The following is a 22821-nucleotide window of genomic DNA, read 5'->3' as shown; positions in this document are numbered from 1 at the left end:
ATTGTATATTTGTTTCATGATTGAATTGTTACAAATTCAGTTATGCCATTTACATTGAGATACACGTGCGTGTGTACATTGTATATTACTTGAAGGAAAAAACAAATCGTACAATGTTTTACTAAATTATTGATAATTAATGCTATTGATTATTTCTAAAAAATTGCCGTTAATTATTGGTGCAGTTTTATTTATTTAGAAAAATGTTTGCGGCTGTTTCAAAACCTTTTTATATATATTCAGCCGGTATAACCATCATTGGCGGAGGTTACATACTTAGGTAATGTCTCTATAGTTTGCAAAAAGATTATTCTTTTATACTACGTTTTTATTATAGAATAACATGATTGCTCATTCTTTGTTTATTCGTAAAATATAAATCAATATGTAAGTGATCCTATTTAAACGTGAAATTATATTTTACTTTACTTATTATTCATTTCTTTGTTTTGCAGAGATTATCTTAGTGGAGAATTATATGAGAATGATAAAAAATTAACTGACAAAGTAATTATTGTAACAGGAGCAAATACTGGAATTGGTAAAGAAATAGCTCGTGATTTAGCTAAACGAGAGGCTAAAGTTATAATGGCTTGTAGAGATATGGAAAAATGTGAAAATGTATTTTAAAAAAATGATTTATATCATATTAAGAGTAATATTAAAATGTGAGATATAAAATTAATGATCATTTTTTTAGACACGCCGTGACATAGTAGTAGAAAGTAGGAATAAATATGTTTATTGTAGACCATGTGATCTAGCATCTCAAAAAAGTATTAGGGATTTTGCAGAGCAATTTAAGAAAGGTATATACCATATCCTATGTTAGAGTATGAAATGAAATGAAATAACATAGCTTTGTTATATGTATAAAGTGTTCATCTATTTTTGAATACTAAATTGGGAAGAAATTCTTCCTGAACTTATTATTTCTAAATCAATAGGTCTATAGCATAATTTGTATTATCTGTTTCCATTGTAGAACACAAGAAAAGAAAGCTTCACATTCTTATAAATAATGCAGGAGTAATGAGATGTCCTAAGATGTATACCCAAGAAGGAATTGAATTGCAATTTGGTGTGAATCATATAGGACACTTTTTACTAACAAATTTATTGTTAGACACTTTAAAAGATTCTGCACCATCAAGGATTGTAAATGTTTCAAGTAGTGCACACAAGCGTGGCAAAATTAAATTCGACGATTTGAATAATGAGAAAACCTATGAGCCTGGCGAAGCATATGCACAGAGCAAATTAGCTAATATTCTATTTACAAAGGAATTGGCAAATAAATTGAAAGGTTTTGTCATTTTAACAGAAAATAAAATTTATTTTTGAATAAATAATACAATCGATAAAGCATTATTTTTTATGTCATATAGGAACTGGTGTTACAGTGAATGCCGTCCATCCTGGTATAGTACGAACAGAAATAACGCGATATATGGGAATTTATCAAAACTTTTTAGGTAGATTGGCTGTAGATACTCTTTATTAAAACCAATAGTACATTAAAGTATGACATTCGAAGAATATTGTATAAAATTTTCACGGAGAAATATTAAAAAATACGGCAATGGCAATAATTATTCGGACGTGTCTCGGAAAAAAGTAGAATTGCTCATAACTTGGTGCTGCATCATCTGAAATCAAAAACTCAAAGTTCATTCGTTAGGTAACAGTTTTCCCCAGGTAACGCTGGGAGGGTTTTTCGAAATTTCAATTTTTCACTTTTTTGGAACACTTTGAAGGGAAAATTAGCCGCAAATTTTTCAACAAATTTTCGCAAAATCGGCTAATGACAATAAATCATTCTTTCAAGCAGAAGGAAAACAATTAATGCTTTTGAATTATATAGCTACCTCTTGTCCTCTCCCTGAATCTACCTAGAAGGAGTTTACCACTCAACATCGTTACCCTCCGCCAAATACCAACAATAAGAAGCTGTCCCTTGATGATAAAATATATTCAAAGCCAACGATATTTACAATATAATCATCGGAATAGCTCAAGCGACCGACAACTATATCGATCAAATATTTCTCTGCTGTACTTACTATATACTTAATACGACGACTGTGTAATTAATGCGTAAGAAATAATAAAGCGATGGTAGATGTATCGTTCAATGTTTCAATATATAATTCTGTATAAAGTATATCATTCTTTCGAATATATTTAAGCGGTATATGTACTTCGAATAACTCATAATTATAATATTATCGAACTTCTATGAATGTAAACACAGAACATAAACTACCACCCGAGACGATTATTGCTCTAATAGCCCAGTGGTGATAACCATGTAACCCATATAGAGGTAACACATAAATTATTATTTATTAAAGAGCGTAAATTTAAAAAAAAAAGCAATGTATTCGCTTCCTACTCGACGACTAATAATAAATTAGAATCGCACTTTCCTCCAACTCTGTTGTCATTGTATATTCTCAGAAACATTCTCGGACTTTCCGTAATTAAGAAGGTTTCGCATACCTGCTGCACAATACGTCTGTCCTTTAAACCGTGTTTCATACACCAAACAAATCAACAACTGCTTAGGCTTTACCAGCCTGTTAATAAGGGGGCCCCCTTAAGAGTCTTAACCCAGGCAATGGTGGCAAACATGAAGCGAAATGGCGTCTATATAAGCTCGACAACTAGCTCGGAGATCACATTCCCAATTCGACTATCGAACAGAACGTTTGAAAGTTCTTGACGCTTCGAAGTTCTTGACGTTTGAAAATTCTCGACGTTCGAAAGTTCTTCGTGTTTGGAAGCGCTTCGCGATTGAAAGCGACCTTATACATCTTCACCACACTTGGAGCAGTAAGTATTTTATTTCCTTCAAATCGTTTCTTCCACTGATTTTTCAAACAATTTGTTTGAAATTATTTATTTTATTTCCTTATTTATTATTTATTTATTTTTTATTTATCTATCTTAATTTTATTTTTCCAGATTCTTCTTCGCATTTGGAAGTACTTCGAGTTCGAAAGTTCTTCACGTTTGGAAGCGCTTCGCGATTGAAAGCGTCCTTATACATCTTCACCACACTTGGAGCAGTAAGTATTTTATTTCCTTCAAATCGTTTCTTCCACTGATTTTTCAAACAATTTGTTTGAAATTATTTATTTTATTTCCTTATTTATTATTTATTTATTTTTTATTTATCTATCTTAATTTTATTTTTCCAGATTCTTCTTCGCATTTGGAAGTACTTCGAGTTCGAAAGTTCTTCGTGTTTGGAAGCGCTTCGCGATTGAAAGCGTCCTTATACATCTTCACCACACTTGGAGCAGTAAGTATTTTATTTCCTTCAAATCGTTTCTTCCACTGATTTTTCAAACAATTTGTTTGAAATTATTTATTTTATTTCCTTATTTATTATTTATTTATTTTTTATTTATCTATCTTAATTTTATTTTTCCAGATTCTTCTTCGCATTTGGAAGTACTTCGAGTTCGAAAGTTCTTCACGTTTGGAAGCGCTTCGCGATTGAAAGCGTCCTTATACATCTTCACCACACTTGGAGCAGTAAGTATTTTATTTCCTTCAAATCGTTTCTTCCACTGATTTTTCAAACAATTTGTTTGAAATTATTTATTTTATTTCCTTATTTATTATTTATTTATTTTTTATTTATCTATCTTAATTTTATTTTTCCAGATTCTTCTTCGCATTTGGAAGTACTTCGAGTTCGAAAGTTCTTCACGTTTGGAAGCGCTTCGCGATTGAAAGCGTCCTTATACATCTTCACCACACTTGGAGCAGTAAGTATTTTATTTCCTTCAAATCGTTTCTTCCACTGATTTTTCAAACAATTTGTTTGAAATTATTTATTTTATTTGTTTATTTACCTATCTTAATTTTATTTTTCCAGATCGTGCCTTATAACAAAACGATGGGAGAGTGCCCGCTTGGTTACAATAGCTTGCACATCAGAACACAATCTCCAGACAGTTTACCACCGAATTACGTTATGGTGAGCTTTATTTGCCCATGTGGTGAATTCATCTCGGAATTTGGCCTGCATCGCTACCTTTTATACCATCTGACGGGAAGGACGGGAAGGACGGGACGAAGATCAGGCAGCCCAGCAGCACGTCCATATCTCCAGTTGCTCACCAGGTTGCAAGTAGAAGCAATTCTGGGGCGTCGCAGGAATACGAATGAAGATGAACAAGAAGAAGAAGAAGAAGAAGAAGAAGAAGAAGAATACTCTCCTGATCGCTAAACTAATTAGACTTGGGGACTACTTTATATGGGAACTACTACTTACTTTACTTGGGAACTGTAAATAGATGTTGTGTATAACAGGCTCATCACACATAAGTTGTATTGTACATTATAGTAAATAAATTTTATACTTCTACTTAAAAGATAGATTCTAAATTTTTCTTTATCCCTTCTATCCCTTCAATTCCAATTTATCATATAATAGATTATAACTTCTGTCCAGTTTGTTAAAATTTCTTTAACAACTTCTGCGCTTCCTGTTTAGCATCTCGATCATCTTCGTTCTTTGCAGGATAATCAAGGGCCATTTTTAAATATTTCGTAGCTAGCTCTTTTTGATTTAATTTTAAGTAGGTTTTTCCCAACATTAATAAATTTTGACTATAGAAATTGGGATCAATTTCCTCTGCAGTTTCAAAATATTTTAGAGCTTCCTCGAATGATGAAGATGGCGGTTCTCCAAATATTACAGATGCAATTTTTCTTTGATACCATGTTAAATCAGAAACTTGATAGCACCAAGTACCAAGCATGTACATAAGTGTTGGTTCTTTTGGATTTGGTTCCATTGCTCTCTGCGACATTAAACATATTCGATACAATTGCTTGACATTGTGTCAAGGAATGAAATATTTATAAGTATATATATATATATATATTTGTCGGATCATCACTGGAAATGGGGTTGTGGGCGTCAAATGAATCTTCTCGAGGATTAGCCATTGATACGGTACACACAGGCGTAGTTTATTACAATGATAGAATTATTACAGTCTTAACAATTGATCACGGCGGTTCGGCACTCGCGACACTAGTGACGATGCTCTCGGGCTAAATAACGAATCCGCGGCCAACGGGATGACAACAGAACGTACTCACAAAGTCTAAGTCTGAGAATAATCACTGATCGCGAAAGCGTTACTCTTTGATCGATGAGATCGCGAGCGAGAATGCCTTTCCCGTCCCGATGATGCCACACAGGAAAACTATAACGGGGTGTGTCTAAGGATACGAGATCATCGGATTCGTCGAGAAAAGCCTTCGTTCAGAAAGTAAGGGAAATTGACGTTGCTGCTAATTGGTCAATCTCCATATCGGTGGTTAGAAAAGGATGCTAGCCGCCCTCGAGGGAAAGTTGTTAGTGGGAGACGCCGCTCGTTGAAAAATATGTCTCCCCTATCTTCCCATAGTTGGGACAAAGACCGTTTGTCTGTTTGAAGGACTTTAGTTAACTAAACCTTAAGATTTATAACGGGCCCTCGGGCTAGCCGAACATGTACTGCGGAGACGCATCGACATCTGGCAATCATCTTACTCGAAGAATAGGGTCTGCACGTGGCGAGCCACGGGACAGAAACCGTTGGAATGTTTACTGTCGCGTGTCGCCACAAATATTTCTTTTAAGGAGAGCTATAGAATTACTCCATACCTTTGTCAGGCAAAGCGTTCATCCCGTGACCGCGGCTACGTTCGGCGACTGACTGTCGCCTCGAGCCCAAGCTCATTATCACAATTCTCGAATAATTACAATCGGGTTGAATAACTACAATTGTTCAATTACAGCTATAGTAGACTCTAGGTTACAATGTTGCGGGATTATCCAAAATTCCAAAGGCTCCGGTGTTCTTTCATCTCCGACATATATATATTAATATATTATCATGAAATATACCTGCATATATTTCTTAATATTATATGACTCTTTTATTTGTGCTTTTACTCCTTCATAAAGAGTCTTAGAATTAAGAAGAATCGATGCCCATTTGTGTGCAGCCCAATTATCCTCTTTTATCTCAAGTGCTTCAAGTATTAAATCATAAGCTTCGAAAATTAATTTCTTTCCATCCACTTCACTCACAATTTTAGACAATTTATACATTGCTCTACACAAACGCCATATAATTTCAATATCACCGCTATCCTATAAAAATATTCAATTTTATTATCTACATTTATAAGTGATATACATAATGTCATTACTTTATAATTTATTAGAAGGTCATGTATTTCCTGGTATTGTTCTTGCTCGTATAATGCATCGGCTTTTGCTATTAGAACTTCTTTTGTAGTTATGATTGCTTCGTTGTCACCTCTCTTTTTTGTAAGACCCCAAATACCCATAGCAGTGAACGACGATATGGTACATAATTTTGTTGTTAACATGTACTGATTGCTGCTCTAATAATGAAAACTAATTGAATAATTTTGTATAATATATTAAAATTTATAGATCTGTGGCGGCACGGGCCACGGAACTTTTCAACGGCTCCGGATGCAAAGCGCGACGCCGCCAAAGCGCAACACCGACGTGCCCAATGTACCATCGATATCTTCACACTCTTTCCGCCGAATTCTCGGAAGAGCATACACGTGCCAGCACTGGCGGCACATCTAATGAATGCACGCTAGTGGGGGATATCGATGGGCTACGAAGGGAAGAATCTGCGCGATCCGAAACAAAAGCAGAGTCAGTCTGTCTTGCGCCATTAAATGTGTAACTCCTCGGTACTATTTGCATAGCAACGCGTCGAATGATCTCTCGGTGTCTATCGTTATTTGTTAGTTGTTACCTGTTGTCTGTTAAGTGTAATTGTTAGTTGTTAATTGTTAACTCTGATTGTTGATTAGTTCTAATTAAACTATTGTTCGTTAAAAACACCAAGAGTAGTTCCTTACGCACCTATCACCATACCACCTCAAACTGGTAACCCCGACGTGATTTAACGTGACATTTAGTGAAAGAGGTGACCGTGATAGTGCTATCGTTTTTAACCACCGATTTTGAGTGCACCGCGACGATGGAAAGTAATACACAGGGAACCATAGCCAGCCAGGTGATCAGCATGTCTCCACTGCTGCCCACGAACACGGCGGCATGGTTTGCCCTTCTGGAGAGACAATTCGAGGCAGCGCGAATTACGGAAGACACCATTAAGTACGTGACGCTGGCAAAATGCCTAAACGATCAACAGCTCCAGGACGTCGAAGACCTAATGACGAACCCTCCAGACATCGGACGCTACGAGAAATTAAAACATGCGCTCATTCGCAAATTATCCGATACGGACGCGACCCGGATAAAGAAGTTGGTGGAAAGCGAGGAGATGGGAGATAGAAAGCCATCCCAGTTTTACCAACACTTAAAAAAACTCTCCAGCCCCTCCACGCCCGATGATTTTACCCTCACGCTGTGGAGGAACCGATTACCCGCCCGCATCAGGCGTGTCCTCGCGGCAGTCGACGATTCGGACCCAGAAAGGTTATTGCGGCAGGCGGACCTGATCGCTGAAGAATTCACGGAGGATTTTCAGCGCACCGCCCGGGTAACGGCAGTAATGGACCCACCAGCGCAAAACGCTGGAGTATACGAACCAATGGCCGCCGCAATCAACGTGTTGAGCGAGCAAATATCACAGTTGCAGGCACAGATGAACGCGTTGAGCATGATTAATCATCGTCGACCACGATCACGATCACGATCACGCTCGCGTTCGCGATACCACCGACGTTCGCGCTCGCGAGATCGGCCACGGCAAGACGGTCTGTGTTTCTATCATGCAAAGTTCGGAGAACGCGCGAGGAGCTGTCGTTTCCCATGCACGTGGAAGTCGGGAAACGAGACCAGCCGTCCGTAGACGCGGCAGACGACGACGGCCTGAGTTCCCGCCGCATCTTCGTTACGGACAAGGGAACGAAGATCTCTTTCCTTGTAGACACCGGCGCCGACATCAGCGTATACCCCCGCAGTAAAATCCATAGGCACGTCAAGAAAAACGCGTACGAACTATTCGCGGCCAACTGGGGGACGCGCATCGCAACGTATGGTACCACTGCGATTGGCCTTAACCTGTCCCTAAGACGAGCCTTCAAGTGGAACTTCGTAATTGCTGACGTTCAAACGCCTATCATAGGCGTAGATTTTTTAAGCCATTATGGGTTGCTCGTGGACCCGCGAAACAAACAACTCCTCGACACGACAACCCAATTATCAACAAGGGGATATGCTGCCACGACGGAAGAAATATCCATCAAAACCGTAATCGGCGAATCGGTCTACCATCGACTTTTGGCGGAGTTTCCGGATCTAACTCGTCCACCGGCCTTCGGACGAGAGAAAATCCGACACAGTGTGGTACACCATATTGAAACCACACCCGGGCCACCCGTCTACAGTAAACCTCGACGTCTCGCACCGGATCGTCTCAAGCAAGTCAAGGCGGATTTCGCAACAATGATCGAGCAAGGAGTAATGCGGCCATCGAAGAGTCCATGGGCATCACCCCTGCATGTCGTCCCAAAGAAGGACGGAAGTCTACGACCATGCGGCGACTATCGTGCGTTGAACGCTCGCACCATACCCGACAGGTACTCCCCACCACATATCGAAGATTTCGCGCAACATCTGTACGGTAAGCGTGTCTACTCAAAAATCGACCTTGTCCGCGCTTACCACCAAATCCCGATCGCGCCAGAAGACGTTAAGAAAACCGCGATCACGACACCTTTCGGACTTTTCGAAGCAACCAACATGATGTTTGGGCTTCGAAACGCCGCGCAAACGTGTCAAAGATTCGTTGACGAAATTACCCGTGGTCTGGACTTCGTGTTCGCTTACATAGACGATTTCTTAATCGCATCCGAAACCGAAGAACAACATCGCGAACACCTTCGGATTTTGTTTGAACGCTTAAACGAGTATGGCGTAGTCATCAACCCAGTAAAGTGCGAATTCGGTGTGAACGAAATCACATTCTTGGGACACACCGTAAACGCCGACGGGATAAAGCCGCTAGCCGAACGCGTTGACGCTATTGTAGAAGTACCGCTCCCCGGGACCGTTAAATCACTACGCAGGTACCTCGGTATGATTAATTTCTACCGACGTTTCATACCGGGGGCCGCAAAAATTTTTCAACCCCTAAACGACCTATTAAAAGGAGGAAAAAAGGGCAACGCGCCCATCAAATGGACAGAGCAATCCGAAGCCAGCTTCCGCGAGTCGAAACGCGCCCTCGCTAACGCCACGATGTTAGCGCATCCGATACCTGGCGCACCTGTTAGCCTCGCGGTAGACGCATCCGACTATGCAATAGGAACGGTCCTCCAGCAACGCGTCAACGACTCTTGGCAGCCGTTAGGTTTCCTTACCAAACCGTTGAACTCCGCGCAGCGAAAGTACAGCGCGTACGACCGCGAATTACTCGCTATGTACACTGCGGTAAAGCGATTTCGACACGCCATTGAAGGGAGAAATTTTATAATTTACACCGATCATAAACCCCTTACATATGCGTTCAACCAAGATCCTGATAAGTGTTCGCCGCGACAATTCCGGCAACTAGATTACATCGGACAATTCACTACCGACATAAGATATATCAAGGGGTTAGACAATAATGTTGCCGACGCTCTGTCACGCATCGAAGCGATAGGAAAATAAAATATATTCAAAGCCAACGATATTTACAATATAATCATCGGAATAGCTCAAGCGACCGACAACTATATCGATCAAATATTTCTCTGCTGTACTTACTATATACTTAATACGACGATTGTGTAATTAATGCATAAGAAATAATAAGGCGATGGTAGATGTATCGTTCAATGTTTCAATATGTCGGAGACGAAAGGACGCCGGGGCCCCTCCTAACCTCCTAACATTGTAATCTAGAGTCTACTATAGCCGTAATGAAACAATCGCAGTTATCCAAGCCGATGGTAACTGTTCGGGATTAGCGACGGTGAACTTTGGCTCGGGGCGACAGCCTGCCGCCCAACGTAGCCACGATCAACGGGACGGGCGCTCCGTCTAACAAAGGTGCGGACCGGTGTTATGACCCTCATTAAAGGGGCAAAAATAAATAAGAATCGCACTTTCCTCCAACTCTGTTGTCATTGTATATTCTTAGAAACATTCTCGGACTTTCCATAATTAAGAAGGTTTCGCATACCTGCTGCACAATACGTCTGTCCTTTAAACCGTGTTTCATACACCAAACAAATCAACAACTGCTTAGGCTTTACCAGCCTGTTAATAAGGGGGCCCCCTTAAGAGTCTTAACCCAGGCAATGGTGGCAAACATGAAGCGAAATGGCGTCTATATAAGCTCGACAACTAGCTCGGAGATCACATTCCCAATTCGACTATCGAACAGAACGTTTGAAAGTTCTTGACGCTTCGAAGTTCTTGACGTTTGAAAATTCTCGACGTTCGAAAGTTCTTCGTGTTTGGAAGCGCTTCGCGATTGAAAGCGTCCTTATACATCTTCACCACACTTGGAGCAGTAAGTATTTTATTTCCTTCAAATCGTTTCTTCCACTGATTTTTCAAACAATTTGTTTGAAATTATTTATTTTATTTCCTTATTTATTATTTATTTATTTTTTATTTATCTATCTTAATTTTATTTTTCCAGATTCTTCTTCGCATTTGGAAGTACTTCGAGTTCGAAAGTTCTTCACGTTTGGAAGCGCTTCGCGATTGAAAGCGTCCTTATACATCTTCACCACACTTGGAGCAGTAAGTATTTTATTTCCTTCAAATCGTTTCTTCCACTGATTTTTCAAACAATTTGTTTGAAATTATTTATTTTATTTCCTTATTTATTATTTATTTATTTTTTATTTATCTATCTTAATTTTATTTTTCCAGATTCTTCTTCGCATTTGGAAGTACTTCGAGTTCGAAAGTTCTTCGTGTTTGGAAGCGCTTCGCGATTGAAAGCGTCCTTATACATCTTCACCACACTTGGAGCAGTAAGTATTTTATTTCCTTCAAATCGTTTCTTCCACTGATTTTTCAAACAATTTGTTTGAAATTATTTATTTTATTTGTTTATTTACCTATCTTAATTTTATTTTTCCAGATCGTGCCTTATAACAAAACGATGGGAGAGTGCCCGCTTGGTTACAATAGCTTGCACATCAGAACACAATCTCCAGACAGTTTACCACCGAATTACGTTATGGTGAGCTTTATTTGCCCATGTGGTGAATTCATCTCGGAATTTGGCCTGCATCGCTACCTTTTATACCATCTGACGGGAAGGACGGGAAGGACGGGACGAAGATCAGGCAGCCCAGCAGCACGTCCATATCTCCAGTTGCTCACCAGGTTGCAAGTAGAAGCAATTCTGGGGCGTCGCAGGAATACGAATGAAGATGAACAAGAAGAAGAAGAAGAAGAAGAAGAAGAAGAAGAAGAATACTCTCCTGATCGCTAAACTAATTAGACTTGGGGACTACTTTATATGGGAACTACTACTTACTTTACTTGGGAACTGTAAATAGATGTTGTGTATAACAGGCTCATCACACATAAGTTGTATTGTACATTATAGTAAATAAATTTTATACTTCTACTTAAAAGATAGATTCTAAATTTTTCTTTATCCCTTCTATCCCTTCAATTCCAATTTATCATATAATAGATTATAACTTCTGTCCAGTTTGTTAAAATTTCTTTAACAACTTCTGCGCTTCCTGTTTAGCATCTCGATCATCTTCGTTCTTTGCAGGATAATCAAGGGCCATTTTTAAATATTTCGTAGCTAGCTCTTTTTGATTTAATTTTAAGTAGGTTTTTCCCAACATTAATAAATTTTGACTATAGAAATTGGGATCAATTTCCTCTGCAGTTTCAAAATATTTTAGAGCTTCCTCGAATGATGAAGATGGCGGTTCTCCAAATATTACAGATGCAATTTTTCTTTGATACCATGTTAAATCAGCAACTTGATAGCACCAAGTACCAAGCATGTACATAAGTGTTGGTTCTTTTGAATTTAGTTCCATTGCTCTCTGCGACATTAAACATATTCGATACAATTGCTTGACATTGTGTCAGGGAATGAAATATTTATAAGTATATATATATATATATATATATATATATATATATATTAATATATTATCATGAAATATACCAGCATATGTTTCTTAATATTATATGACTCTTTTATTTGTGCTTTTACTCCTTCATAAAGAGTCTTAGAATTAAGAAGAATCGATGCCCATTTGTGTGCAGCCCAATTATCCTCTTTTATCTCAAGTGCTTCAAGTATTAAATCATAAGCTTCGAAAATTAATTTCTTTCCATCCACTTCACTCACAATTTTAGACAATTTATACATTGCTCTACACAAACGCCATATAATTTCAATATCACCGCTATCCTATAAAAATATTCAATTTTATTATCTACATTTATAAGTGATATACATAATGTCATTACTTTATAATTTATTAGAAGGTCATGTATTTCCTGGTATTGTTCTTGCTCGTATAATGCATCGGCTTTTGCTATTAGAACTTCTTTTGTAGTTATGATTGCTTCGTTGTCACCTCTCTTTTTTGTAAGACCCCAAATACCCATAGCAGTGAATGACGATATGGTACATAATTTTGTTGTTAACATGTACTGATTGCTGCTCTAATAATGAAAGCTAATTGAATAATTTTGTATAATATATTAAAATTTATAGATCATTAATATTAACATTACACTTACAATTTGCAAGCGGTCAGGTTATCAAGTTAAAGCTAATATCGACTAAAATTAGAAAATTTCTCTGGTTGCAACGAAGTTTAAAAATCTTATGCAATAATAGAAAAGTAATAAAAAATAAAATCGTGCTTAGATATAATTCCAAACCTTTCGTGAGGATTGAAATCTTCTATGAATAAGCGTTCTTTGTAATACTTTTATATCTCTGATAACGAATAACGCTCTCCGTAACGACATATTAAATTATAGTATTTACAGAAAAAAATAAAAAATTTGTACAATATACAACGTGTTCAGATTTGATTAATTATGACAGATGTAATTCTGACAGCAAAATTAGAAAATTCCACGTCAGATGAGAATCGAATAAAGTACACAAACATTAACAGCATTGACAGATTCGATACTGAAAACTCGATATTTTCAATTCGATTTATCGTAAAGATGTTGTGTGCGCGCGTGCGTGTGTGTCTTCATCTATTTTCTGTTACTGTCTGATACGATCAAATACGATCAATTATATAAAATATAATGTATAGAATTTTGTATTTGCGATAAATACATTACACGTTTCTGAGTATTAAATTTCGCTCTTTATTTTGGATCATCCAATATCCATGACTTGACATGTATTCGAAACAGAATCCGAATTAATTATGATGAATTATGATTAATTATGATTAAAATAATATAAATTAACAATGACAATAAACTAAGAAAAATTATAATATATAGAAATGGACTATTGCATTTTAATCAATATTATCAAAATCTATTGTATATTTGTTTCATGATTGAATTGTTACAAATTCAGTTATGCCATTTACATTGAGATACACGTGCGTGTGTACATTGTATATTACTTGAAGGAAAAAACAAATCGTACAATGTTTTACTAAATTATTGATAATTAATGCTATTGATTATTTCTAAAAAATTGCCGTTAATTATTGGTGCAGTTTTATTTATTTAGAAAAATGTTTGCGGCTGTTTCAAAACCTTTTTATATATATTCAGCCGGTATAACCATCATTGGCGGAGGTTACATACTTAGGTAATGTCTCTATAGTTTGCAAAAAGATTATTCTTTTATACTACGTTTTTATTATAGAATAACATGATTGCTCATTCTTTGTTTATTCGTAAAATATAAATCAATATGTAAGTGATCCTATTTAAACGTGAAATTATATTTTACTTTACTTATTATTCATTTCTTTGTTTTGCAGAGATTATCTTAGTGGAGAATTATATGAGAATGATAAAAAATTAACTGACAAAGTAATTATTGTAACAGGAGCAAATACTGGAATTGGTAAAGAAATAGCTCGTGATTTAGCTAAACGAGAGGCTAAAGTTATAATGGCTTGTAGAGATATGGAAAAATGTGAAAATGTATTTTAAAAAAATGATTTATATCATATTAAGAGTAATATTAAAATGTGAGATATAAAATTAATGATCATTTTTTTAGACACGCCGTGACATAGTAGTAGAAAGTAGGAATAAATATGTTTATTGTAGACCATGTGATCTAGCATCTCAAAAAAGTATTAGGGATTTTGCAGAGCAATTTAAGAAAGGTATATACCATATCCTATGTTAGAGTATGAAATGAAATGAAATAACATAGCTTTGTTATATGTATAAAGTGTTCATCTATTTTTGAATACTAAATTGGGAAGAAATTCTTCCTGAACTTATTATTTCTAAATCAATAGGTCTATAGCATAATTTGTATTATCTGTTTCCATTGTAGAACACAAGAAAAGAAAGCTTCACATTCTTATAAATAATGCAGGAGTAATGAGATGTCCTAAGATGTATACCCAAGAAGGAATTGAATTGCAATTTGGTGTGAATCATATAGGACACTTTTTACTAACAAATTTATTGTTAGACACTTTAAAAGATTCTGCACCATCAAGGATTGTAAATGTTTCAAGTAGTGCACACAAGCGTGGCAAAATTAAATTCGACGATTTGAATAATGAGAAAACCTATGAGCCTGGCGAAGCATATGCACAGAGCAAATTAGCTAATATTCTATTTACAAAGGAATTGGCAAATAAATTGAAAGGTTTTGTCATTTTAACAGAAAATAAAATTTATTTTTGAATAAATAATACAATCGATAAAGCATTATTTTTTATGTCATATAGGAACTGGTGTTACAGTGAATGCCGTCCATCCTGGTATAGTACGAACAGAAATAACGCGATATATGGGAATTTATCAAAACTTTTTAGGTAGATTGGCTGTAGATACTCTTTATTAAAACCAATAGTACATTAAAGTATGACATTCGAAGAATATTGTATAAAATTTTCACGGAGAAATATTAAAAAATACGGCAATGGCAATAATTATTCGGACGTGTCTCGGAAAAAAGTAGAATTGCTCATAACTTGGTGCTGCATCATCTGAAATCAAAAACTCAAAGTTCATTCGTTAGGTAACAGTTTTCCCCAGGTAACGCTGGGAGGGTTTTTCGAAATTTCAATTTTTCACTTTTTTGGAACACTTTGAAGGGAAAATTAGCCGCAAATTTTTCAACAAATTTTCACAAAATCGGCTAATGACAATAAATCATTCTTTCAAGCAGAAGGAAAACAATTAATGCTTTTGAATTATATAGCTACCTCTTGTCCTCTCCCTGAATCTACCTAGAAGGAGTTTACCACTCAACATCGTTACCCTCCGCCAAATACCAACAATAAGAAGCTGTCCCTTGATGATAAAATATATTCAAAGCCAACGATATTTACAATATAATCATCGGAATAGCTCAAGCGACCGACAACTATATCGATCAAATATTTCTCTGCTGTACTTACTATATACTTAATACGACGACTGTGTAATTAATGCGTAAGAAATAATAAAGCGATGGTAGATGTATCGTTCAATGTTTCAATATATAATTCTGTATAAAGTATATCATTCTTTCGAATATATTTAAGCGGTATATGTACTTCGAATAACTCATAATTATAATATTATCGAACTTCTATGAATGTAAACACAGAACATAAACTACCACCCGAGACGATTATTGCTCTAATAGCCCAGTGGTGATAACCATGTAACCCATATAGAGGTAACACATAAATTATTATTTATTAAAGAGCGTAAATTTAAAAAAAAAAGCAATGTATTCGCTTCCTACTCGACGACTAATAATAAATTAGAATCGCACTTTCCTCCAACTCTGTTGTCATTGTATATTCTCAGAAACATTCTCGGACTTTCCGTAATTAAGAAGGTTTCGCATACCTGCTGCACAATACGTCTGTCCTTTAAACCGTGTTTCATACACCAAACAAATCAACAACTGCTTAGGCTTTACCAGCCTGTTAATAAGGGGGCCCCCTTAAGAGTCTTAACCCAGGCAATGGTGGCAAACATGAAGCGAAATGGCGTCTATATAAGCTCGACAACTAGCTCGGAGATCACATTCCCAATTCGACTATCGAACAGAACGTTTGAAAGTTCTTGACGCTTCGAAGTTCTTGACGTTTGAAAATTCTCGACGTTCGAAAGTTCTTCGTGTTTGGAAGCGCTTCGCGATTGAAAGCGTCCTTATACATCTTCACCACACTTGGAGCAGTAAGTATTTTATTTCCTTCAAATCGTTTCTTCCACTGATTTTTCAAACAATTTGTTTGAAATTATTTATTTTATTTCCTTATTTATTATTTATTTATTTTTTATTTATCTATCTTAATTTTATTTTTCCAGATTCTTCTTCGCATTTGGAAGTACTTCGAGTTCGAAAGTTCTTCACGTTTGGAAGCGCTTCGCGATTGAAAGCGTCCTTATACATCTTCACCACACTTGGAGCAGTAAGTATTTTATTTCCTTCAAATCGTTTCTTCCACTGATTTTTCAAACAATTTGTTTGAAATTATTTATTTTATTTCCTTATTTATTATTTATTTATTTTTTATTTATCTATCTTAATTTTATTTTTCCAGATTCTTCTTCGCATTTGGAAGTACTTCGAGTTCGAAAGTTCTTCACGTTTGGAAGCGCTTCGCGATTGAAAGCGTCCTTATACATCTTCACCACACTTGGAGCAGTAAGTATTTTATTTCCTTCAAATCGTTTCTTCCACTGATTTTTCAAACAATTTGTTTGAAATTATTTATTTTATTTGTTTATTTACCTATCTTAATTTTATTTTTCCAGATCGTGCCTTATAACAAAACGATGGGAGAGTGCCCGCTTGGTTACAATAGCTTGCACATCAGAAGACAATCTCGAGACAATTTACCTCGGAATTACGTTATGGTGAGCTTTATTTGCCCATGTGGTCAATTCATCTCGGAATTTGGCCTGCATCGCTACCTTTTATACCATCTGACGGGAAGGACGGGGCGAAGACCAGGCAACCCTCGAACACGTCCATATCTCCAGTTGCTCAGCAGCTTGCAAGCAGAAGCAATTCAGAGGCTTCTCAGGAATACGAATGAAGATGAACAAGAAAAAGAAGAAGAAGAAGAAGAAGAATACTCTCCTGATCGCTAAACTAATTAGACTTGGGGACTACTTTATATGGGAACTACTACTTACTTTACTTGGGAACTGTAAATAGATGTTGTGTATAACAGGTTCATCACACATAAGTTGTATTGTACATTATAGTAAATAAATTTTATACTTCTACTTAAAAGATAGATTCTAAATTTTTCTTTATCCCTTCTATCCCTTCAATTCCAATTTATCATATAATAAATTATAACTTCTGTCCAGTTTGTTAAAATTTCTTTAACAACTTCTGCGCTTCCTGTTTAGCATCTCGATCATCTTCGTTCTTTGCAGGATAATCAAGGGCCATTTTTAAATATTTCGTAGCTAGCTCTTTTTGATTTAATTTTAAGTAGGTTTTTCCCAACATTAATAAATTTTGACTATAGAAATTGGGATCAATTTCCTCTGCAGTTTCAAAATATTTTAGAGCTTCCTCGAATGATGAAGATGGCGGTTCTCCAAATATTACAGATGCAATTTTTCTTTGATACCATGTTAAATCAGAAACTTGATAGCACCAAGTACCAAGCATGTACATAAGTGTTGGTTCTTTTGAATTTAGTTCCATTGCTCTCTGCGACATTAAACATATTCGATACAATTGCTTGACATTGTGTCAGGGAATGAAATATTTATAAGTATATATATATATATATATATATATATATTAATATATTATCATGAAATATACCAGCATATGTTTCTTAATATTATATGACTCTTTTATTTGTGCTTTTACTCCTTCATAAAGAGTCTTAGAATTAAGAAGAATCGATGCCCATTTGTGTGCAGCCCAATTATCCTCTTTTATCTCAAGTGCTTCAAGTATTAAATCATAAGCTTCGAAAATTAATTTCTTTCCATCCACTTCACTCACAATTTTAGACAATTTATACATTGCTCTACACAAACGCCATATAATTTCAATATCACCGCTATCCTATAAAAATATTCAATTTTATTATCTACATTTATAAGTGATATACATAATGTCATTACTTTATAATTTATTAGAAGGTCATGTATTTCCTGGTATTGTTCTTGCTCGTATAATGCATCGGCTTTTGCTATTAGAACTTCTTTTGTAGTTATGATTGCTTCGTTGTCACCTCTCTTTTTTGTAAGACCCCAAATACCCATAGCAGTGAATGACGATATGGTACATAATTTTGTTGTTAACATGTACTGATTGCTGCTCTAATAATGAAAGCTAATTGAATAATTTTGTATAATATATTAAAATTTATAGATCATTAATATTAACATTACACTTACAATTTGCAAGCGGTCAGGTTATCAAGTTAAAGCTAATATCGACTAAAATTAGAAAATTTCTCTGGTTGCAACGAAGTTTAAAAATCTTATGCAATAATAGAAAAGTAATAAAAAATAAAATCGTGCTTAGATATAATTCCAAACCTTTCGTGAGGATTGAAATCTTCTATGAATAAGCGTTCTTTGTAATACTTTTATATCTCTGATAACGAATAACGCTCTCCGTAACGACATATTAAATTATAGTATTTACAGAAAAAAATAAAAAATTTGTACAATATACAACGTGTTCAGATTTGATTAATTATGACAGATGTAATTCTGACAGCAAAATTAGAAAATTCCACGTCAGATGAGAATCGAATAAAGTACACAAACATTAACAGCATTGACAGATTCGATACTGAAAACTCGATATTTTCAATTCGATTTATCGTAAAGATGTCGTGTGCGCGCGTGCGTGTGTGTCTTCATCTATTTTCTGTTACTGTCTGATACGATCAAATACGATCAATTATATAAAATATAATGTATAGAATTTTGTATTTGCGATAAATACATTACACGTTTCTGAGTATTAAATTTCGCTCTTTATTTTGGATCATCCAATATCCATGACTTGACATGTATTCGAAACAGAATCCGAATTAATTATGATGAATTATGATTAATTATGATTAAAATAATATAAATTAACAATGACAATAAACTAAGAAAAATTATAATATATAGAAATGGACTATTGCATTTTAATCAATATTATCAAAATCTATTGTATATTTGTTTCATGATTGAATTGTTACAAATTCAGTTATGCCATTTACATTGAGATACACGTGCGTGTGTACATTGTATATTACTTGAAGGAAAAAACAAATCGTACAATGTTTTACTAAATTATTGATAATTAATGCTATTGATTATTTCTAAAAAATTGCCGTTAATTATTGGTGCAGTTTTATTTATTTAGAAAAATGTTTGCGGCTGTTTCAAAACCTTTTTATATATATTCAGCCGGTATAACCATCATTGGCGGAGGTTACATACTTAGGTAATGTCTCTATAGTTTGCAAAAAGATTATTCTTTTATACTACGTTTTTATTATAGAATAACATGATTGCTCATTCTTTGTTTATTCGTAAAATATAAATCAATATGTAAGTGATCCTATTTAAACGTGAAATTATATTTTACTTTACTTATTATTCATTTCTTTGTTTTGCAGAGATTATCTTAGTGGAGAATTATATGAGAATGATAAAAAATTAACTGACAAAGTAATTATTGTAACAGGAGCAAATACTGGAATTGGTAAAGAAATAGCTCGTGATTTAGCTAAACGAGAGGCTAAAGTTATAATGGCTTGTAGAGATATGGAAAAATGTGAAAATGTATTTTAAAAAAATGATTTATATCATATTAAGAGTAATATTAAAATGTGAGATATAAAATTAATGATCATTTTTTTAGACACGCCGTGACATAGTAGTAGAAAGTAGGAATAAATATGTTTATTGTAGACCATGTGATCTAGCATCTCAAAAAAGTATTAGGGATTTTGCAGAGCAATTTAAGAAAGGTATATACCATATCCTATGTTAGAGTATGAAATGAAATGAAATAACATAGCTTTGTTATATGTATAAAGTGTTCATCTATTTTTGAATACTAAATTGGGAAGAAATTCTTCCTGAACTTATTATTTCTAAATCAATAGGTCTATAGCATAATTTGTATTATCTGTTTCCATTGTAGAACACAAGAAAAGAAAGCTTCACATTCTTATAAATAATGCAGGAGTAATGAGATGTCCTAAGATGTATACCCAAGAAGGAATTGAATTGCAATTTGGTGTGAATCATATAGGACACTTTTTACTAACAAATTTATTGTTAGACACTTTAAAAGATTCTGCACCATCAAGGATTGTAAATGTTTCAAGTAGTGCACACAAGCGTGGCAAAATTAAATTCGACGATTTGAATAATGAGAAAACCTATGAGCCTGGCGAAGCATATGCACAGAGCAAATTAGCTAATATTCTATTTACAAAGGAATTGGCAAATAAATTGAAAGGTTTTGTCATTTTAACAGAAAATAAAATTTATTTTTGAATAAATAATACAATCGATAAAGCATTATTTTTTATGTCATATAGGAACTGGTGTTACAGTGAATGCCGTCCATCCTGGTATAGTACGAACAGAAATAACGCGATATATGGGAATTTATCAAAACTTTTTAGGTAGATTGGCTGTAGATACTCTTTATTAAAACCAATAGTACATTAAAGTATGACATTCGAAGAATATTGTATAAAATTTTCACGGAGAAATATTAAAAAATACGGCAATGGCAATAATTATTCGGACGTGTCTCGGAAAAAAGTAGAATTGCTCATAACTTGGTGCTGCATCATCTGAAATCAAAAACTCAAAGTTCATTCGTTAGGTAACAGTTTTCCCCAGGTAACGCTGGGAGGGTTTTTCGAAATTTCAATTTTTCACTTTTTTGGAACACTTTGAAGGGAAAATTAGCCGCAAATTTTTCAACAAATTTTCACAAAATCGGCTAATGACAATAAATCATTCTTTCAAGCAGAAGGAAAACAATTAATGCTTTTGAATTATATAGCTACCTCTTGTCCTCTCCCTGAATCTACCTAGAAGGAGTTTACCACTCAACATCGTTACCCTCCGCCAAATACCAACAATAAGAAGCTGTCCCTTGATGATAAAATATATTCAAAGCCAACGATATTTACAATATAATCATCGGAATAGCTCAAGCGACCGACAACTATATCGATCAAATATTTCTCTGCTGTACTTACTATATACTTAATACGACGACTGTGTAATTAATGCGTAAGAAATAATAAAGCGATGGTAGATGTATCGTTCAATGTTTCAATATATAATTCTGTATAAAGTATATCATTCTTTCGAATATATTTAAGCGGTATATGTACTTCGAATAACTCATAATTATAATATTATCGAACTTCTATGAATGTAAACACAGAACATAAACTACCACCCGAGACGATTATTGCTCTAATAGCCCAGTGGTGATAACCATGTAACCCATATAGAGGTAACACATAAATTATTATTTATTAAAGAGCGTAAATTTAAAAAAAAAAGCAATGTATTCGCTTCCTACTCGACGACTAATAATAAATTAGAATCGCACTTTCCTCCAACTCTGTTGTCATTGTATATTCTCAGAAACATTCTCGGACTTTCCGTAATTAAGAAGGTTTCGCATACCTGCTGCACAATACGTCTGTCCTTTAAACCGTGTTTCATACACCAAACAAATCAACAACTGCTTAGGCTTTACCAGCCTGTTAATAAGGGGGCCCCCTTAAGAGTCTTAACCCAGGCAATGGTGGCAAACATGAAGCGAAATGGCGTCTATATAAGCTCGACAACTAGCTCGGAGATCACATTCCCAATTCGACTATCGAACAGAACGTTTGAAAGTTCTTGACGCTTCGAAGTTCTTGACGTTTGAAAATTCTCGACGTTCGAAAGTTCTTCGTGTTTGGAAGCGCTTCGCGATTGAAAGCGTCCTTATACATCTTCACCACACTTGGAGCAGTAAGTATTTTATTTCCTTCAAATCGTTTCTTCCACTGATTTTTCAAACAATTTGTTTGAAATTATTTATTTTATTTCCTTATTTATTATTTATTTATTTTTTATTTATCTATCTTAATTTTATTTTTCCAGATTCTTCTTCGCATTTGGAAGTACTTCGAGTTCGAAAGTTCTTCACGTTTGGAAGCGCTTCGCGATTGAAAGCGTCCTTATACATCTTCACCACACTTGGAGCAGTAAGTATTTTATTTCCTTCAAATCGTTTCTTCCACTGATTTTTCAAACAATTTGTTTGAAATTATTTATTTTATTTCCTTATTTATTATTTATTTATTTTTTATTTATCTATCTTAATTTTATTTTTCCAGATTCTTCTTCGCATTTGGAAGTACTTCGAGTTCGAAAGTTCTTCACGTTTGGAAGCGCTTCGCGATTGAAAGCGTCCTTATACATCTTCACCACACTTGGAGCAGTAAGTATTTTATTTCCTTCAAATCGTTTCTTCCACTGATTTTTCAAACAATTTGTTTGAAATTATTTATTTTATTTGTTTATTTACCTATCTTAATTTTATTTTTCCAGATCGTGCCTTATAACAAAACGATGGGAGAGTGCCCGCTTGGTTACAATAGCTTGCACATCAGAAGACAATC

General features: G+C 35.0%; 7 protein-coding genes and 1 long non-coding RNA gene across 11 annotated transcripts in view; 4 read left to right on the top strand and 4 right to left on the bottom strand.

The window, feature by feature from the left end:
• Window positions 1-18713, bottom strand: part of LOC126867908 (regulator of microtubule dynamics protein 1-like) — a 34426-nt gene extending 15713 nt beyond the window's left edge. Inside the window, exon 1 of one of the 2 annotated variants that reach the window (XM_050622991.1) lies at window positions 18563-18713. The gene's annotated coding sequence lies outside the window, so the exon portion shown is untranslated. Of the gene's footprint in view, window positions 1-12757; window positions 12906-18562 lie in introns of those variants that run through there. The other variant, XM_050622988.1, reaches the window with a different exon arrangement.
• On the top strand, window positions 134-2598 carry LOC126867917 (retinol dehydrogenase 13-like). The gene is made up of 5 exons (XM_050623005.1): window positions 134-280; window positions 456-621; window positions 701-809; window positions 986-1306; window positions 1389-2598. Exons 1-5 carry the CDS (start codon window positions 204-206, stop codon window positions 1502-1504), a joined length of 789 nt encoding a protein of 262 aa, XP_050478962.1. The 5' UTR covers window positions 134-203; the 3' UTR covers window positions 1505-2598.
• LOC126867932 (regulator of microtubule dynamics protein 1-like) lies at window positions 4321-4864 on the bottom strand. The gene has a single exon (XM_050623034.1). It carries the CDS (start codon window positions 4827-4829, stop codon window positions 4473-4475), a length of 357 nt encoding a protein of 118 aa, XP_050478991.1. The 5' UTR covers window positions 4830-4864; the 3' UTR covers window positions 4321-4472.
• Window positions 5894-13050, bottom strand: LOC126867233 (regulator of microtubule dynamics protein 1-like). The gene is made up of 3 exons (XM_050621473.1): window positions 12902-13050; window positions 6226-6423; window positions 5894-6166 (listed from the first exon to the last, which is right to left on the bottom strand). The coding sequence occupies exons 1-3, from the start codon at window positions 12989-12991 to the stop codon at window positions 5894-5896; spliced, it is 561 nt and encodes a 186-aa protein (XP_050477430.1). The 5' UTR covers window positions 12992-13050.
• Window positions 9688-10295, top strand: LOC126867946 (uncharacterized). Its single transcript, XR_007690479.1, has 2 exons — window positions 9688-10076; window positions 10189-10295. It is a non-coding gene; the product is annotated as an uncharacterized LOC126867946 (long non-coding RNA).
• LOC126867916 (retinol dehydrogenase 13-like) lies at window positions 13612-16126 on the top strand. Of its 2 annotated transcripts, XM_050623004.1 has the most exons (6): window positions 13612-13756; window positions 13799-13808; window positions 13984-14149; window positions 14229-14337; window positions 14514-14834; window positions 14917-16126. In XM_050623004.1, exons 1-6 carry the CDS (start codon window positions 13732-13734, stop codon window positions 15030-15032), a joined length of 747 nt encoding a protein of 248 aa, XP_050478961.1. In that variant the 5' UTR covers window positions 13612-13731; the 3' UTR covers window positions 15033-16126. The 2 variants fall into 2 exon arrangements, with proteins under 2 accessions (XP_050478961.1, XP_050478960.1); XM_050623003.1 differs by having other exon boundaries at window positions 13662-13808.
• Window positions 17369-18855, bottom strand: LOC126867912 (regulator of microtubule dynamics protein 1-like). Its single transcript, XM_050622998.1, has 4 exons — window positions 18707-18855; window positions 18287-18484; window positions 17979-18227; window positions 17369-17861 (listed from the first exon to the last, which is right to left on the bottom strand). The coding sequence occupies exons 1-4, from the start codon at window positions 18794-18796 to the stop codon at window positions 17514-17516; spliced, it is 885 nt and encodes a 294-aa protein (XP_050478955.1). The 5' UTR covers window positions 18797-18855; the 3' UTR covers window positions 17369-17513.
• Window positions 18856-19416: 561 nt separating this feature from the next.
• Window positions 19417-21931, top strand: LOC126867919 (retinol dehydrogenase 13-like). Of its 2 annotated transcripts, XM_050623008.1 has the most exons (6): window positions 19417-19561; window positions 19604-19613; window positions 19789-19954; window positions 20034-20142; window positions 20319-20639; window positions 20722-21931. In XM_050623008.1, exons 1-6 carry the CDS (start codon window positions 19537-19539, stop codon window positions 20835-20837), a joined length of 747 nt encoding a protein of 248 aa, XP_050478965.1. In that variant the 5' UTR covers window positions 19417-19536; the 3' UTR covers window positions 20838-21931. The 2 variants fall into 2 exon arrangements, with proteins under 2 accessions (XP_050478965.1, XP_050478964.1); XM_050623007.1 differs by having other exon boundaries at window positions 19467-19613.
• The last annotated feature ends 890 nt before the right edge of the window (window positions 21932-22821 follow it).

The sequence above is a fragment of the Bombus huntii genome, chromosome 7, assembly GCF_024542735.1.
Source record: "Bombus huntii isolate Logan2020A chromosome 7, iyBomHunt1.1, whole genome shotgun sequence".
Taxonomy (NCBI): Eukaryota; Metazoa; Arthropoda; class Insecta; order Hymenoptera; family Apidae; genus Bombus; species Bombus huntii.
The sequence above is the reverse complement of the archived record's forward strand: the minus strand, read 5'-3'. Positions and strand labels throughout refer to the sequence as shown.

Bases quoted from the DNA above. Each gene is read 5' to 3' on its own strand.
- LOC126867917 (XM_050623005.1), top strand. From the start codon at position 204: ATGTTTGCGGCTGTTTCAAAACCTTTTTATATATATTCAGCCGGTATA. The intron at 281-455 runs GTAATGTCTCTA...TTTGTTTTGCAG, and splicing joins GGCGGAGGTTACATACTTAG to AGATTATCTTAGTGGAGAAT. The intron at 810-985 runs GTATATACCATA...TTTCCATTGTAG, and splicing joins TGCAGAGCAATTTAAGAAAG to AACACAAGAAAAGAAAGCTT.
- LOC126867932 (XM_050623034.1), bottom strand. From the start codon at position 4,829: ATGTCGCAGAGAGCAATGGAACCAAATCCAAAAGAACCAACACTTATG.
- LOC126867233 (XM_050621473.1), bottom strand. From the start codon at position 12,991: ATGTCGTTACGGAGAGCGTTATTCGTTATCAGAGATATAAAAGTATTA. The intron at 6,424-12,901 runs GTTTGGAATTAT...TTTCATTATTAG, and splicing joins GATTTCAATCCTCACGAAAG to AGCAGCAATCAGTACATGTT. The intron at 6,167-6,225 runs GTAATGACATTA...ATATTTTTATAG, and splicing joins ACCTTCTAATAAATTATAAA to GATAGCGGTGATATTGAAAT.
- LOC126867916 (XM_050623003.1), top strand. From the start codon at position 13,732: ATGTTTGCGGCTGTTTCAAAACCTTTTTATATATATTCAGCCGGTATA. The intron at 14,338-14,513 runs GTATATACCATA...TTTCCATTGTAG, and splicing joins TGCAGAGCAATTTAAGAAAG to AACACAAGAAAAGAAAGCTT. The intron at 14,835-14,916 runs GTTTTGTCATTT...TATGTCATATAG, and splicing joins ATTGGCAAATAAATTGAAAG to GAACTGGTGTTACAGTGAAT.
- LOC126867912 (XM_050622998.1), bottom strand. From the start codon at position 18,796: ATGTCGTTACGGAGAGCGTTATTCGTTATCAGAGATATAAAAGTATTA. The intron at 18,485-18,706 runs GTTTGGAATTAT...TTTCATTATTAG, and splicing joins GATTTCAATCCTCACGAAAG to AGCAGCAATCAGTACATGTT. The intron at 18,228-18,286 runs GTAATGACATTA...ATATTTTTATAG, and splicing joins ACCTTCTAATAAATTATAAA to GATAGCGGTGATATTGAAAT.
- LOC126867919 (XM_050623007.1), top strand. From the start codon at position 19,537: ATGTTTGCGGCTGTTTCAAAACCTTTTTATATATATTCAGCCGGTATA. The intron at 19,614-19,788 runs GTAATGTCTCTA...TTTGTTTTGCAG, and splicing joins GGCGGAGGTTACATACTTAG to AGATTATCTTAGTGGAGAAT. The intron at 20,143-20,318 runs GTATATACCATA...TTTCCATTGTAG, and splicing joins TGCAGAGCAATTTAAGAAAG to AACACAAGAAAAGAAAGCTT.